The sequence below is a fragment of the Zonotrichia leucophrys genome, chromosome 4A (assembly GCF_028769735.1).
Source record: "Zonotrichia leucophrys gambelii isolate GWCS_2022_RI chromosome 4A, RI_Zleu_2.0, whole genome shotgun sequence".
NCBI classification, from domain to species: Eukaryota; Metazoa; Chordata; class Aves; order Passeriformes; family Passerellidae; genus Zonotrichia; species Zonotrichia leucophrys.
Window position 1 is genome coordinate 14,284,459 of NC_088174.1, and position 13,792 is coordinate 14,298,250.

At 54.9% G+C, this 13,792-nt stretch overlaps 1 protein-coding gene across 1 annotated transcript in view; it reads left to right on the plus strand.

The window, feature by feature from the left end:
- The window catches only part of NALF2 (NALCN channel auxiliary factor 2), a 27,566-nt gene continuing 13,774 nt past the window's right edge, over nucleotides 1-13,792 (plus strand). The window contains exon 1 of the mRNA XM_064712650.1: nucleotides 1-803. Within this exon, the coding sequence (XP_064568720.1) occupies nucleotides 30-803 (774 nt within the window). The 5' untranslated portion in view covers nucleotides 1-29. The remainder of the gene's footprint in view (nucleotides 804-13,792) is intronic.

Below are 13,792 nucleotides of genomic sequence, written 5' to 3' on the forward strand. Positions count from 1 at the left end.
TGCCCGCCCGCCGCCCGCGCGCCCCCGGCATGATCCGCGGCGCCTGGATGTCCCCCCGCGGGGGCGCCGCCGGCGGGGCCGTGTGCTGCGCGCCGCGCCGCAGCGACAAGCCGGTGGCCGACCCCGAGCGGGCGCAGAAATGGCGCCTGTCGCTCGCCTCGCTCCTCTTTTTCACCGTGCTCCTCTCCGACCATCTGTGGCTCTGCGCCGGGGCCAAGCTGCGGGCGCGGGAGCGGCCGCGGGGCCGCGGGCCGCGGGCGCTGCTGGCGGCCGAGCCGGCGGGCGGCGGCGGCGGCGGCAGCTGCGAGGCCCTGCTGGGCAACCTGAGCCGCGGCCCCGGCGGGCCCTGCCCCGCCGCCCGCGGGGACCTGGACTCGGCGTGCGCCCGGCTGCTCGCCCCGCAGCGCCCGCGGGCCCCCGGCGCGCCCCTGCGCTCGCCCCCCGCCGCCGCCGCCGCCGCCGCCGCCGCGCCCTTCTTCGCCTCGCCCTCCTCCAAAAGGACCTTCCTGCAGGCTTACTTCAGGAACTTCAACCTCTCCTTTTGTGATACTTACACGATCTGGGACCTGCTGCGGGAGATGGCCGGCCCCGACGGCCTGGACTGCAGCCTGGACAACCTGATGGTGGACCTGGTGGTGGCGGCGGCCGGGGCGCTGGACGGGGAGGCCTGTAGCAGCTGTGTCCAGGCGTACCAGCGGCTGGACCAACACGCTCAGGAAAAATACGAGGAGTTCGACCTCTTGCTGGAGAAGTACTTGCAATCGGAAGAGTACTCGGTCAGATCCTGCCTGACGGACTGCAAGGTACGAGGGGGCGTCCCGGGTGAGCCGGGCCACAGCGGGCTTGGTGGTGTGGGGGTACCGTGGTCCCCCTGTTCTCACACCTGCCTGCAGACTGGGATCTCCCTCTGCTCCCCAAACCTCTCCTGGCAGTGGTGATGGGACAGGTCTGGAGCCCTTGGGAAAGCTGGGACAGGGTGGTGGGACAGAGAAGGCAAAGCAGGACTTGGCCTGAATGAGCACTCACACATCCCTTCACACCTGTGCACACACAGGCAGCTCCCAACATCCCACTGCCATTCCCAACACCCTGCTCCCAACACAGTCTGAGCACCCAGCTCATGACACCCCACTGCCAGCATCCCAATCTTGATGCCTCTCCTGACACCCCAATCCCCACATGGCACCTCAATCCAAGTACTTCACTCCTGACACCCCAAGCCCTGCTAGCCTTACCCACACCTCTTTCACTGCGCACCCCTGTGCACATAGGGGCTGAGCTGGGGCACTTGTGAGGCCCCTCACCTTTGCCTCAGACCTGCTGCTGCTCCTGGGACAGCCCAGGGTTCTGCTTGGCTGTCATTAGACCAGCGGTGACCTGAGATGAACCATGGTGCCAGTGCCCCTTCCCTGTATGCAGCAGCTGCTTTCCAGCTCTTAAACTCTTTTGGCCCAGGGGTGCTGGACCGTGCCTCCCACCTTGGTGTTCCCCCAGTGCCACTGACTGTCCCCAGCCCCGGGGTGTTGGGGCACAGTCCCTGCTCTGAAGGCTGATGGGTTGGTTGTGTCTCCCAGCATCAATGGGATTGAGGCTCAGCATGGAGCCATCTCCTCTCCCAGATGAGAGTTGAAGTAGGATCTCCATCAAACCCCCAGTGTGGTTCTGCTGGATGCTCATTATTACAAGCCCGTGGTGCCTCCAGCTTCCACCAGCTCCAAGCTGCCTGGCTCACCTGTGCATGCTCCTTCCAGACATCACCTCTGGGAAGTGCAATGGTCTCCATAATTAAATCTGCTTCCCTTTCTCAGAGCTGTGTCTTGGGGTGTGTGACAGCATTGTCGCCACAGGGATGGTGGCCGAGCTTCCTCCCTGGCAGTACGACAGGGTTGGCTGCTCCCCTTCTGGGACAGGAGTTTTGAGGGACACTTGAATTTGCAGAGCAGCTCTTGAAGTGATGTTCATGTCCTGGGAAAGTGCAGGAGCAACACCAAGAGCAGCACTGGGACACCAAGGTGGTGTCTTTCAGCAAGCGCACATTGCTGAGATCCTGGCCACCACTCCATGGGTCACTTTTGTGGGGAGCTGGGTTTGAGCAGGAGCTTGTGCCTGTGTTCTGGCATGGGCCAAGCCAGGTAATTACAGTCTGCTTCCCAAATTCCCCCTGTGGTTTCCAAGGGACATAGTATTCAGCCTGCTCTGAGTAGTTTCGTCCTGCTGCTCCACTTCCACAGGGTGCTGTCCATTGTGCTGCTCCTGTTTCCAGGGGCCCAGCAGGATCAGGATCTCTCTGTGCCATGTCTGGTGGAGCATAAACGTTCCAACTTCAGGCTTAGCTTCCATCTCTGCTGGGAGTCCCAGAGAGAGAAGCAAAAGAGGTGAGAAAATAATTATGTTGGGACTCCAAACTGTGTAGAAACAGAGCTGTGCTTCAATGAGTCTCCATAAATTGTCCCTGGGTTTAACATCCTCGATGGGAGAGCAGGAAATGTGCTGGGGAGATGCAGAGCTGGAGGTAGTGGCAGGACTCGTTCCTGTGAGTTGGTTCTTTGCACGTCAGTGCATCCTTAGAGCATCTGTGAGCTCCAGCCTTGCATTCCTCCGGCAGCACTTGGGAAGCAACAGGAGGCAGGAGCAGCAGGGACAACCTGTGCACACTCCCCTGGGCCACCCACTGGGAAATTCCCATGGGAGTGCCCGAGCCTGCACACTCCCACTGGAGCCCTCACAGCTCCTTATCCTGAAAAATCAGGCTGCTTTGTTTAAGGCCATTCACTCCATATTTATGTGTCTTACTCCAGCCTTTCACATCCATGAGGCTCAGCTTTTCCCTCTCAGTGGCTGTTCCCATCTGTGAATTGAGGCTCATACCAGACCCCTCCAGCACTGTGGTGACAAGCGAGTTTTGGTCTGATTTCGAGTCCTCTGGACTTGAGCAGGGACTACAGTTACTCATTACCTTGGAAAAATGTGGCTGACAGGATTTTTGAAGCAGTTTGAATTTGTGATTCCCATCCAGATGCTGGATAATACCTGTTTGTGAGGGATGGCAAAGCTATTGCTTGATGGTGATAACATCTGAGAGCAAATAACAGGAAAACAGCAGAGGAGTGGAGGAAAACAGTGGAATGTGCAGCTTGGCCAGTGTGAGAGCTCCTGCAGAGCCCTCACAGCAGGATTCTGGCTTCAGGAGCTCTGGAGCTGGAGAAACAGGATTTAAATGATAATTCTGGGACATGGGACTGTGGGAGCAGGGCTGAGTGTGGAAGGTTTGTGCTGCATCCCATTCACATCCCTGCCATTCTGTAACAGCAGCTGGGAAATTGAAGATGAGGAAGCACAGCAGCTCAGCTCACCTGCACACAGCTTCCCTCTGCTGAGGCACGGATCCCTCTGGAACTGGGTGTCTAAGAAGTGTGGCTCAACAGAGAGCTCACAGGGAGCTCTATGACAGCTACACCACTCTGGTGATTTTGGCTCTTTTTTCCACCTGATTTCAAACAACAGCAACACCAAATCCCAACTGGAGCTGCCAGTTCCTTCCTGTGGCAGCAGGTTTCACCCCAAGCTAAAAATTTGGAAGTATGTAAATGTTGTATATTGGCTTCAGGAGACACATAATGCCCTGAGAGCATTATAATTATTATAATCATCTTGAGAGCTGCCCTCAGGTTTGGGAAGAAAAAACAAGTTCTGCCAGGAGGGGAAGCAGCATCCTGGACATCCCAACCCCAGATCTGTCTATTGGAATAAATCACTTGCGTTCCATTTTCTTCATGCAGGACAAACCAAATTTTTATTCACATAACTTATTTTATAGTTTTCACAGATCTCCTGTGCAACCTCTATTACCTGGTAGTTTTCTTACTACTTCATTTGTTGGTCAAAAGGTGATTTGTGTGTATGTGCTAAGGTTCAAGTTATTTACATTTTTCTTTTGTGGGTTCTCAGGGAACAGATCTAATAAGTGCAGGTGCACTTATTTTCCACCCAAAAAAGGTTTTTACATTAACAAACTGTTCATACCCAGATTATTTTCACATGGGAACTTGCAAAGTACTAGCTGCACTTAGAAGAAATGACAGGCTAGCTATTGATTTAACAGAGCAGGCCTGATTTTATGAGGCCTTTCATTTATAATTTCTCTACCTGTCTGCAACATCCATCTGTGCCCAGAGGTTGGGGAAGACTGGACCAAAGTTCCCCTGGAGCTAGGAATCCCATGAAATGGTGGGGTTTGTGTGTAATTCAGCTGCTGACATTACTCAGAGTGTCATACTGCTCAGAGTGTCATACTGTCCCTTTTTATTTTCTGCTTGGGGGTCATTCCTGGGCAGATCCCACTTTTTCCATATGTTGTTATTCCTGTGCAGCACCGTCAACTTCCAAATCACTCCCTGGAAATGTTTTATTTGTTATTCTTCCAACTAACACCAGAAATCCCTGTGCCTGAGAGACAGTAAACCATGAAGATGCACTTCTGGGGTTTATTGTTTGCATTTCCCATTTGGTGGGATTTTGGGGGTCTGACTCCCACAGGGACACTCATGGACAGGGCCACCGGCGTCCTGTGACAGGAGGAAGAGATGGAGGTGGGTTCACAAGGTCCATCCATCTTCTCAAACACATTTCACCTCATGCTGTGAGGATCTGCCTGCCAGCTGCTGGCTGATGGTGCTAGGTAGGGATGATGTGGATAAAAGGTGGCACACGCCTGTGTTTTCCTGAACATGAGAGGGAAAAGTCATTAATTGAGTCAGGAGCAGCTGCTGGCCGCCTCCATCTCGCCTGTTGCTGTGTAACTTGTACCCTTTGTCACTGCAAGACACAGTGAACTCGGTGCACTGAGCAGTTGTGGGGACACTTTGGAGCATCCTCCAAAGGGGCTTGAGGAGGTCATGGCCTGGGGACGTGGATATTGGACTGGAATATCCATCAGGAAATGTGGGGCAGCAGCAGCACTCAAACTGTCAGCCCAGGCTTTGCAGGGCTTAGTGCAGGAGGAAATCACTGTCCCTCCAAAGCAATGCCCTGAGGGATGCTTAGGGCTCTTTTGTGTCTTTTCCCATCTTTCCAAACAGGAAAAGAGCAGTGTTGCTCCAGCTCAGACACCAGATGAAACCTTTGCTCATGCCAAGGCAAGCTCTGCATGCTGGCTCCCACCCCAACAGCTCCAAAGTGCCCCCTCCCACCGTCCTGGGGCAAATCAAGATCTATGGGACAAAGCCCATTAAGGAGTCATTAGGCTGCAAGAAACAAAGCTGTGGAGAGAGAAGGGCTGACAGGCAGGAGGGGGCTGGCACAGAGCTGGGCTGGACAGGACCTGTAGCATCTCAGATGTGATTAGATTATCAGGTTTCACTACACACAGGCCCGTGGTTGTGGGATCTGGTTCTGCGCCTCTGGTTTCCCCAGTACCCCTGGCAGGGCAGGATTTCACTCCCGAGGCTTTGCTGGTGTTTCTGTGCCGCTGGTGTGCAGTGATGTGGTGAGAAATGGAGGCTGTTCCTGCTCTGCCATCATCCCTGGCACATCCCACACAGAGCAGGGAGCAAATCCCCAGTGCCCAGGCTCAGCACCCTCTGGGGTCCTGTTTTCTGGCTCTTGTTTAACCAGGAATAGCATCAGCAATCAGCATCCCTACAGAGCATCCCTCCCTGTGGAACATCCTCTGCAAACCTAAGCCTGCTGGTGCCAGGAGCTTTGGGAACTCCATGTCTTGGGGTTATCCCAGTGCCAGGGACACCTCTTGGGGGAACCAAAGCAGCGTTTTACCTTCACAAAAGTAGCTCAAGTTGAGATTTTTTTGGGTTGGGCTTATCCAAAATGCTGCTAAACCTGGTGCACTCCTGCTCTGAGGCTGGATGGCTACCTGCAGAGAGGGAACGTCCCTTGAGAACCACAGCAAAAGTGGTTTCACCAAAATCTTGTGGTTTTTTTAAAGTTACTAAGTTACTTAGGATTTTTAAGGTTGCTAAGTTACTTTAAAAGTGAGGCTTCCAGAGAATCTATGGATGGGTGACTGCAGAGTTGCACCCTGGACCTGGTCTCCTGTGGAGTATTTGGTGCACCAGGAGCAGCAGGAGGGGAGAGGCTGCTCCCACACACCTGTGGCAGCTCCAGATCTTCTCCACAACCAGCCTGGCCATGAGGTGTTTCATGAGGTGAAAAAAGGTTCCAGAGTGAATTTGAAAGTAATTCCAGCAGATCAGTGCAGTCATTTGGCAGCTTGAGCAGGAGCACATGCATGAGCTTAGCCAAGTGTGCAGCTACATGCTCCCCACCCATTCCATGGGAACAAAGGGAGTTTTTTGCAGCCTTGCACAAAGATGTGGTTCAGTTGTATAAAGAATTTGGGCCAGAGGACCATGGTGGGTTTGGTCAGCAGGTGCTGTGGCTGCAGCCTCTTGCACACCCCATTCCAGTGCCTTGTGTCCGGTACCTCCTCGATGCTTGAAAATTGAGATCAAGGCTTGAAAAACAGGAGAAACAAAAGCTGAACTGATGGAAGGAGTTTGCCCCCTGGAATAAAAGATGTAGAGGTGTCAGGAATGTGCCAGTGGTACCTGGGACCTGGAAGGGCTGCAAGCCAGGTGGGAGTGAGGGTGCTCAGATGGTGCTTGGACAGCCCTGAGTTTTGCTTGGGGTGGAGACATCTCAAACTGCCTGGGGGGGTATGGTGGGCTGGAGGCTGAACCTACACCAGTGCTGTGGGGTAAATCAGCCTGGGATGGGGTCAGGGTATGAATGGAGGGATTTATGGGGGATATTGGGTGTTTTTTGGCTGCCTCCTTCGCTCTGGTTGTCTGTCAGTCCTTGTTGTCTGCCTGTCCTCGCCTGTGTCTGTCAGTGGTGCTGCAGGGACAGCCCACAAGTTTCCCAAGGCAGCAGCAGCTCCATGGAGCAACAGGCAGGTTGGCAAATGGTGCAGGGACAGTGAGGGAGGGTGACATCTCTCTCCATCAAACTGTCACCGGTAGCTGCAAGTGCCACAGGCTCCAGTTCCTGCTCCGTGCTCCCAGCTGTGCCTGCTGCCATCAGTGCCGGATGCAGGCCTATGTTCTTCTCTATGTGTGCCCATCCCTGGGAGCACAGTGGGCACAGGGGCTTCACCAGCAGGGTGGGATGAGCTCCTCAGAGATGCCACCTCAGCAGCTGGAGATGGAAAGCATCCAGCTGCTCTGAGTGGTGCAGGAAGGCTCTGGGAGTCAGGAGCTCAGCATGTACAGTGATACCAGCAAAGTGTGAGATCTGGGGAAACAGCACAACCCCCAGTCCCCTTGCTGTGCACATCCACTGGCACAGGCTGCCTGTGGCCGTCCAGATCAGGCTGTCTTGCTCTGCAGCTTTTCCTACCAGGCAGTGATCCCTGCTCCCCATGGACAAAGGGATCTGCTGGTGCCACGCTGACTTCCAGCCCCACTCACATCCCAGGGAGAGGAGGCAGCACCTCCTACACCAGCCCTGGGAGGTGGGACAGGATGCACTGGGTGTCTGCTTGAGCCCAGCTGGACCTGCCCTCACAAGGGGCTTCACCTGGTCCCTGCCTGAGGACAGGATTCTTTTCCAGCAGGGAAGGAGCTGTTCTGCCCAGCAGGGATCACACATGGCCTGGCCTGACCCCGCTGCTGGGCAGTGCCACGGATCCCACACAGAGAGGGTTTGTCAAAACATCCCACAGCCCCAGGCCTGTCCTAGGGATGCCCCACAGGCTTTTCCTCTGCTGTGGGCTCCAGAGCTGCCCTGCAGGGTGGGAGGCAGGCAGGTGGCAGAGGCAGGATGTGCTTGGCTGCCGGGGGCTATTCCCGCTGTCACCAGGATGCCATTAGGATGCGACTCATGCCTGGCTCCACGCAGGAGCTCAGCTCTGCTGTCCTTTGAAGGGCAATGACTCAGGGACAGCAAATCTGTGAATGAGACACAGAGGCTGCCTGGGCAAGAAGTAGCCATCTGTCCACGCTGCTCCAGCCCCATTCCCGTGGGCAGAGCCAGCAGCTGCCTGCCTGGAATGGTTCGCCTGCTTCAGCCTGGCTCCTCTTCCCAGCTCCTGGCTTTTCCTTGGGGCCTCTCTCCCAGCCGTGCTCCTGGGGTGTCACAGGAAGAGCAGTGCTGGCAGCATTGGCACCCCCAGATGCTGCCAACGTGGCCACTCTGTTCAAAAAGCAACATGAAATGGCCTCACCTGGCAAGGATTTGCTCTTCCAGAGCCCTGCCTGTGCCAGCATCCTGCTGTTCCTGGTCCTGGCTGGAGAAGGAAATGCCACCTGCCCTGCTCATCCTCTTGGGAGTAACAGATACACGTGTTTGGCTGGAATCTCATCCCTGCATGGCAGCTCTGCATGGAGGCTGTGGATGGACAGGAGAGCAAAGGTAGAGCTGGAGAGGGGGGCTGGAAGTGGCTGGATTGGGGGTTTTCCTGGTGAGTGGTGTGCCAGCTCCTGGTTTGCCCAGATCAGGGAGCCTGGAATGCCCTGAGCCCACAGGCAGCAGTCCCAAGCATTCCCCACTGCTGGTGGCTACAGAGGGAGAGGAGGCAAGTGGAATTTTGTTGGAATTTTCTGAACAGCCGCAGTTTGGGAAGGACTGACCAGTGCTGGCAGAACAGGAACTGTGTTTGTGTCTTTAATGTAATGAGTTCAACTCTCTTCAGACCTGGGCATCTCCCTGACCTGCTCTTGATCTTCAGTGTCATATTCCTTGGAGCTGGTTGTGGAGAGGAGGAATCCACAGGGGTCTCTGCCTGAGTGTGCAGGGAGCTGTGTTTTCCTGCCATGCTGTGTTGCTTGTTTGTCATCATTCCTTGCTCTCCTGTTCAAATGAGAGTGCCAGGAAGCACCAGGAGCTCTGGGGTGGCAGCCTGGCTCAGAGTGTGGTCCTGGGATCGCTCTCCGGGCACTCCTTGCTCTTGGGAATGCAGGGGAAGCACTTCCACTCTGTGGAGCATCAGGGACAGGGACAGGGAGAGCCCCAGCCTGTCTTGGCTCACTCCAGGGCAGAGCAGCAGGGATGGGTTTCCCTGCAGGAGTGCTTCCCTTGGGGTTCTCTGGCTGAGCAGCGATGCCAGCCGGGAGCTCCTGCCTGCTGCTCACCACAGAGACTGAGAGCTATCCTGGGGCTTTCCTCCCTGCAAGGGAGCAGGAGATTTCTGCAAGTGCTGCTCAGCCAGGGAGAGAAAAGCAGAGGCTGCAGCTCTCAGGGCTGACATGAGCCGTGGCCTGTTGTGTGTCTCCAGCAGTAGGAGCTGCCAGGAGTGCTGATAAGCATCTCAAAATCATCTTTGCTTGCATTTAAGGGACCTGTGGGCACAAGTTGAGGTGGATACAAGACCCAGCATGTGCATGGAAAACTGCACTTCCCTGTGACCATGGAGGGTGCCCAGGAGCTGGGATGCTCCTGTCTCCCCACTGTTTGCTCCATGAGGGAGTGGAGATGGGCCTGATCCTGCTGCTTGCCCATCTCTGTGGGATGCACAAGGATGACATGAGGGACCAGGTTGCTCCTGCTGCCTTATACCCTGTCCCATTCCCACTGAAGCCAAGTGGCACCTCACAGGATGCTGTGAAGGAGGCTCCTGGCAGAGTGCAGGATTGGGCTGTTCCATAGGCATTGGATACAAGACAGCCCTTGCTGGCCTGGACACTCACACCATCCTGAGAACAATTTTCCAGCTTCCTTGGAAGGGGGATGAGCAAAGAAACTTCTCCCTTGCCCCCATCACTGGTGGGTAATTTATGGCTCGTGGCACTGAAGTGTCTCGCCTTTATTTTTTTATATCCTATCTAATGTAACAGGATGTTCTCATTAGCTGTATAAATGTTTAATCCACTTTTGAATCCTGTTAAGCCCCTGGCTGCAGCAGGACCTAATGGGAGTGAATTCCTCAAGCCATCCTAATGGATTGCAGGGACCTCACTTTCCCTCTGTCCCCAACTCCATCGTGTTCAGCTTCAGTTTTGCAGAGGTCTTTAATTACTTTTTAGGTCCTTGGGCTGGTAGGATGGGCTGGTATCTGACCCACTGGGGGCTGGCAGGTGAGGATTGTACAGGATGGAGCTGCTGGAGCGAGTCCTGAGGAGGCCACAGAGCTGCTCCAAGGGCTGGAGCCCCTCTGGAGCCAGGCTGGGAGAGCTGGGGGTGCTCACCTGGAGAGGAGGAGACTCCGGAGGGACCTTAGAGCCCCTTCCAGTGCCTAAAGGAGCTCCAGGAGAGCTGAAGAGGAACTTGGGACAAGGGATGGAGAGACAGGACACAGGGAATGGCTTCCCACTGCCAGAGGGCAGGGTTAGATGGGATATTGGGAAGAATTTCCCTCAGAGTGTGGTGACACTGTGGAACTGGAGGCCTGGCCTCCCCTCTTCCACCTTGGGGCATGTGGTGTCACAAGGACAGAGCCCTCCAGATGCCAGGGAGAGCTGCTCTCTCCCTGGCCACCAGCTGTTTGTCCCTGTCTCCTGGTGCCCACCCCCTTCCCACACAAACCTCCACACTCCAGGTGGCCTCACCTTCCTGACAAGCTGCTCTTCTCTTCTCAAGCCCATCCAAGACCCTTTTTGAAAGGGGAGCACAGAGCAGCAGCCTGGGAATGCAGGTCCCCCTGGCCTCACTGTGCTCCTGGGCTGGCATCCTGGGACAGGGACTGGCTGTGCCTGGGGTCTGGCAGCAGTGCCCACGGGCAGCCCACCATGGCTGGGCCACCCTGTCCCAGACACTGCCAGGGAATTCACAATGCCAGGGTCACACCCAGGATGTGAGGAGGGGGGACTGAACAGCATCAGGAATGCTGGGATGGGAGCTCCAATCTGTGAGCAGAGCACTGTCTCCCCCCTGCTCACCCCCTTGGAGAGAGGATGCATCTACCCCGAGGTGGAGTTTGATAATGAAATGGAAATATTCCATGGGAACAGGGATGTTTGTAGCAGTGGTCTGGGGGCTGTAGCAGGGATCAGGAGCCTCCTGCAGTGGGCTGGGGGCTGTAGGAGGGGTCAGGGCTGGGTGGCTGGACAGGGGTAACCTCCAGCCAGATCCCAGCCTGCACTGGGAACAGTGGGAGCTGTGGTGGGAAGGAAAGGGCTGCAGACACTGCTGGGCAGGGACATGGAGCAACCTGTGACATGCATGGAGACACTGCCTGTGGGAGGCAGGAGGGCCTGGCAGTGGTCACTGCCTTCCTGTCCATCCAGCTGTGCCATTCATTACTGTGATTAATCAACAGGCACAGGCACATGGCCATGTTGGGATGCCATGTGCTCTGTCCCCTCAGCACAGGATCTGTCAGAGGTGTCCAAAGCAAGTCCACAAGCTCTGCTCTTCCAGGGAATGCTTCCTGCTTTGGTGCAACCACAAGCACAAGCTCTTCCTCCTGGGCTTGTTCCAAGGGCAGTGTGGCATCTGCTGGGATGAGACCAGGCTTTCCCTGGGCTCTGCACACAGCAGCCCTTGGTGCCATGAGCAGATGAGCAAAGCCAGGAGGCTGTGCCTGTGGTGTCTGTCCCCTGAGAGCATTCCCAGTGCTGGGATCTGGCACTGCCACCCCCAGCCCATCACCTGTGGGTGCTGTGTGTGTGCTTGCAGAGACAGGTTGGGGTGCTGGTTCTCCCATCCTTGCCCACTCCAGTCTTTCCCAAGGCATCTGTTAATATTGTGACATAGTGTGACAGTTGTTACCTGAGCCTTGAGTGTGTCAGCTTTAAAGGGTCACACTTAAAACTATTTTCTCATAGTTTTGACCTATGAGCACCTGGGGCGTTGTGTGTCTCAGACTGGGTTTGCATGGCCTGTAGGGGAAAATCTGGGGCTTTTCCCTCTAAAAGAAGGAGCATTCACACAGTTTCTTTAATCCAAGAACTGGGAATTAAAGCTAAAATGCTTTCTTTTTAAAATGAAAATTGAAAGTTTTAAACTTTAAAACTATCAGCTGCTTCATCAGGTGATTGAGTGGTGAGTGGGTAGCTCTGACAAGCTGCTTCCAGGTAATTTGGAAGTGACTTCATCACTCAGGTCAAAGGATATGATGTGGTCCTGTGGGATGTAGTGGGAAGGCCCAGTTTGTGAGCACAAGGGACATTCCATTGCCCAGGACCTTTCTGGAGGATGAGCCTGGTCAGAATGACACACATCTGGATGCAAACTGGTGTAATGGATGGGATGGCTGGGGGAGAACTTCTGGGCAAACCAACCTTGGAGAGGAATGGACTGCAGGGTAATGCAGAGCCTGGAATGGGCACAGGCCAGCCAGCCCAGCAGCTCTGTGTGGAGTTTCCAGTGGTGTTTGAGGAACACCCACTCCAGCTGGGATTCCCACCAGTGCCATTCCCTACAGCCTGTGTGCATCTATCCATGTCCCAGGCATTCCCCCATCCATGTCCCAGGCATTCCTGCTGGCAGCTCCATCCCTGTGCCCTCTGGAGCTGGGTACAATGTGCATCCATCCCCATTCCCCCATCCCATCCGTGTCCCAGGCATTCCTGCTGGCAGCCCCATCCCCGTGCCTGCTGCTCCGTGCCCTCTGGAGCTGGGCACAATGGGCAGAGGCTCCCCTGGTTGGGAAACGGAGGAGCTGCGGCTCCAGGGCTGTCATCGCCAGGCAAAAGGCAACTTTATATTAAAAATGAAGGAAAAACAATACAAATCCCGTAATCCTGTCCAGTTGTTGAGGTTTAGGGTTGGGTTGGTGTTTTTTGTCCCCTCTCTCCTAACCCAGAGCATGTGAATGTGTCAAGGCAGGGATAACAACTCCAGAACTATCAAAGAAACCAGAAATCAGCTGTTCCAGAGATGATGTTGGAACAGCCCATAGCAAGGAGAATTTTAAAAAAGCCTAAAAGAAGCTGGTTTAAAGCTCCACATTGTTACTGTCTGAGTTAATTGAATACAGTGGTAATTGGACATTGCAGATGTGTTTGTGACTCCTCCTGGCTGGCCCTGGACCTCAGTATTCCCTTAATCCTCTGCCATCCAGGGGGGCTCTTCTCTCCCCCCCAGCCTGTCCTGCTTCCCGTGCTGCATCCTCATGTGCCAGAGCTTGGAGAGCTGCCCGAGCGGCTCATTAGCAGTGCTCATTTCCCTGTGTCCAAGATTAATGAGGCACAGCCACTCCAGATGCTCCTCTCAGACCAGGATGGAAATGTGAGTCCCAGGAACTGCTCTGGGAGGGGAGGGGGCTGCTCCAGGCTGGGGGTCTGGCAGGGATTTTTCATCCCATCCCTGCTGGGAGCTGGGTGCACCCAGTGAGAAGAGGGAAAGGAGGAGAGTCATGATGACAGAGCCCAACTTCCAGAGTGATCCTCACCTCTGGGCCAAGCACATCCCAGGACTCCTTCTGAGGTTATTTTGTAGGGAAAATCTCCCAATTTCCCTCTCTGCCTTCCAGGCTGCATCTCCCCCTTCCAGAGAAGTAAATTTTGGTCTGGGGATGCTGCCCCAACCCCTGCCACTAATTAATGAGAAGGGCTAATTATGTTTGTGCCATTGGCAGGATTTTCCTTGGGGAAACTTCCCAAGCATTGATTCCTGTTCAGATGGGAAAACAACAGTTTGTTTTGTTAATTACAGCTGGCATTCCCAGTGGGCATCCAAGCTATCCCAAACACTGCATCCTCTGCAGTGCTGGTGTGTCCTGAGAATGCTGCTCCATTCCTGCTCCTCAGTTCTCCCAGAATGTGTCTGGGATGGTTCCACAGCAGTGCCAGGGTTTCCAACATACTGGCAGCAACTGGACTGGCCTTGAAGTGCCCACATTTATGCAGAAATCCTAAGGACACAGAAAGACTTTGGAAAAGCTGTTTGGTGGGGAATG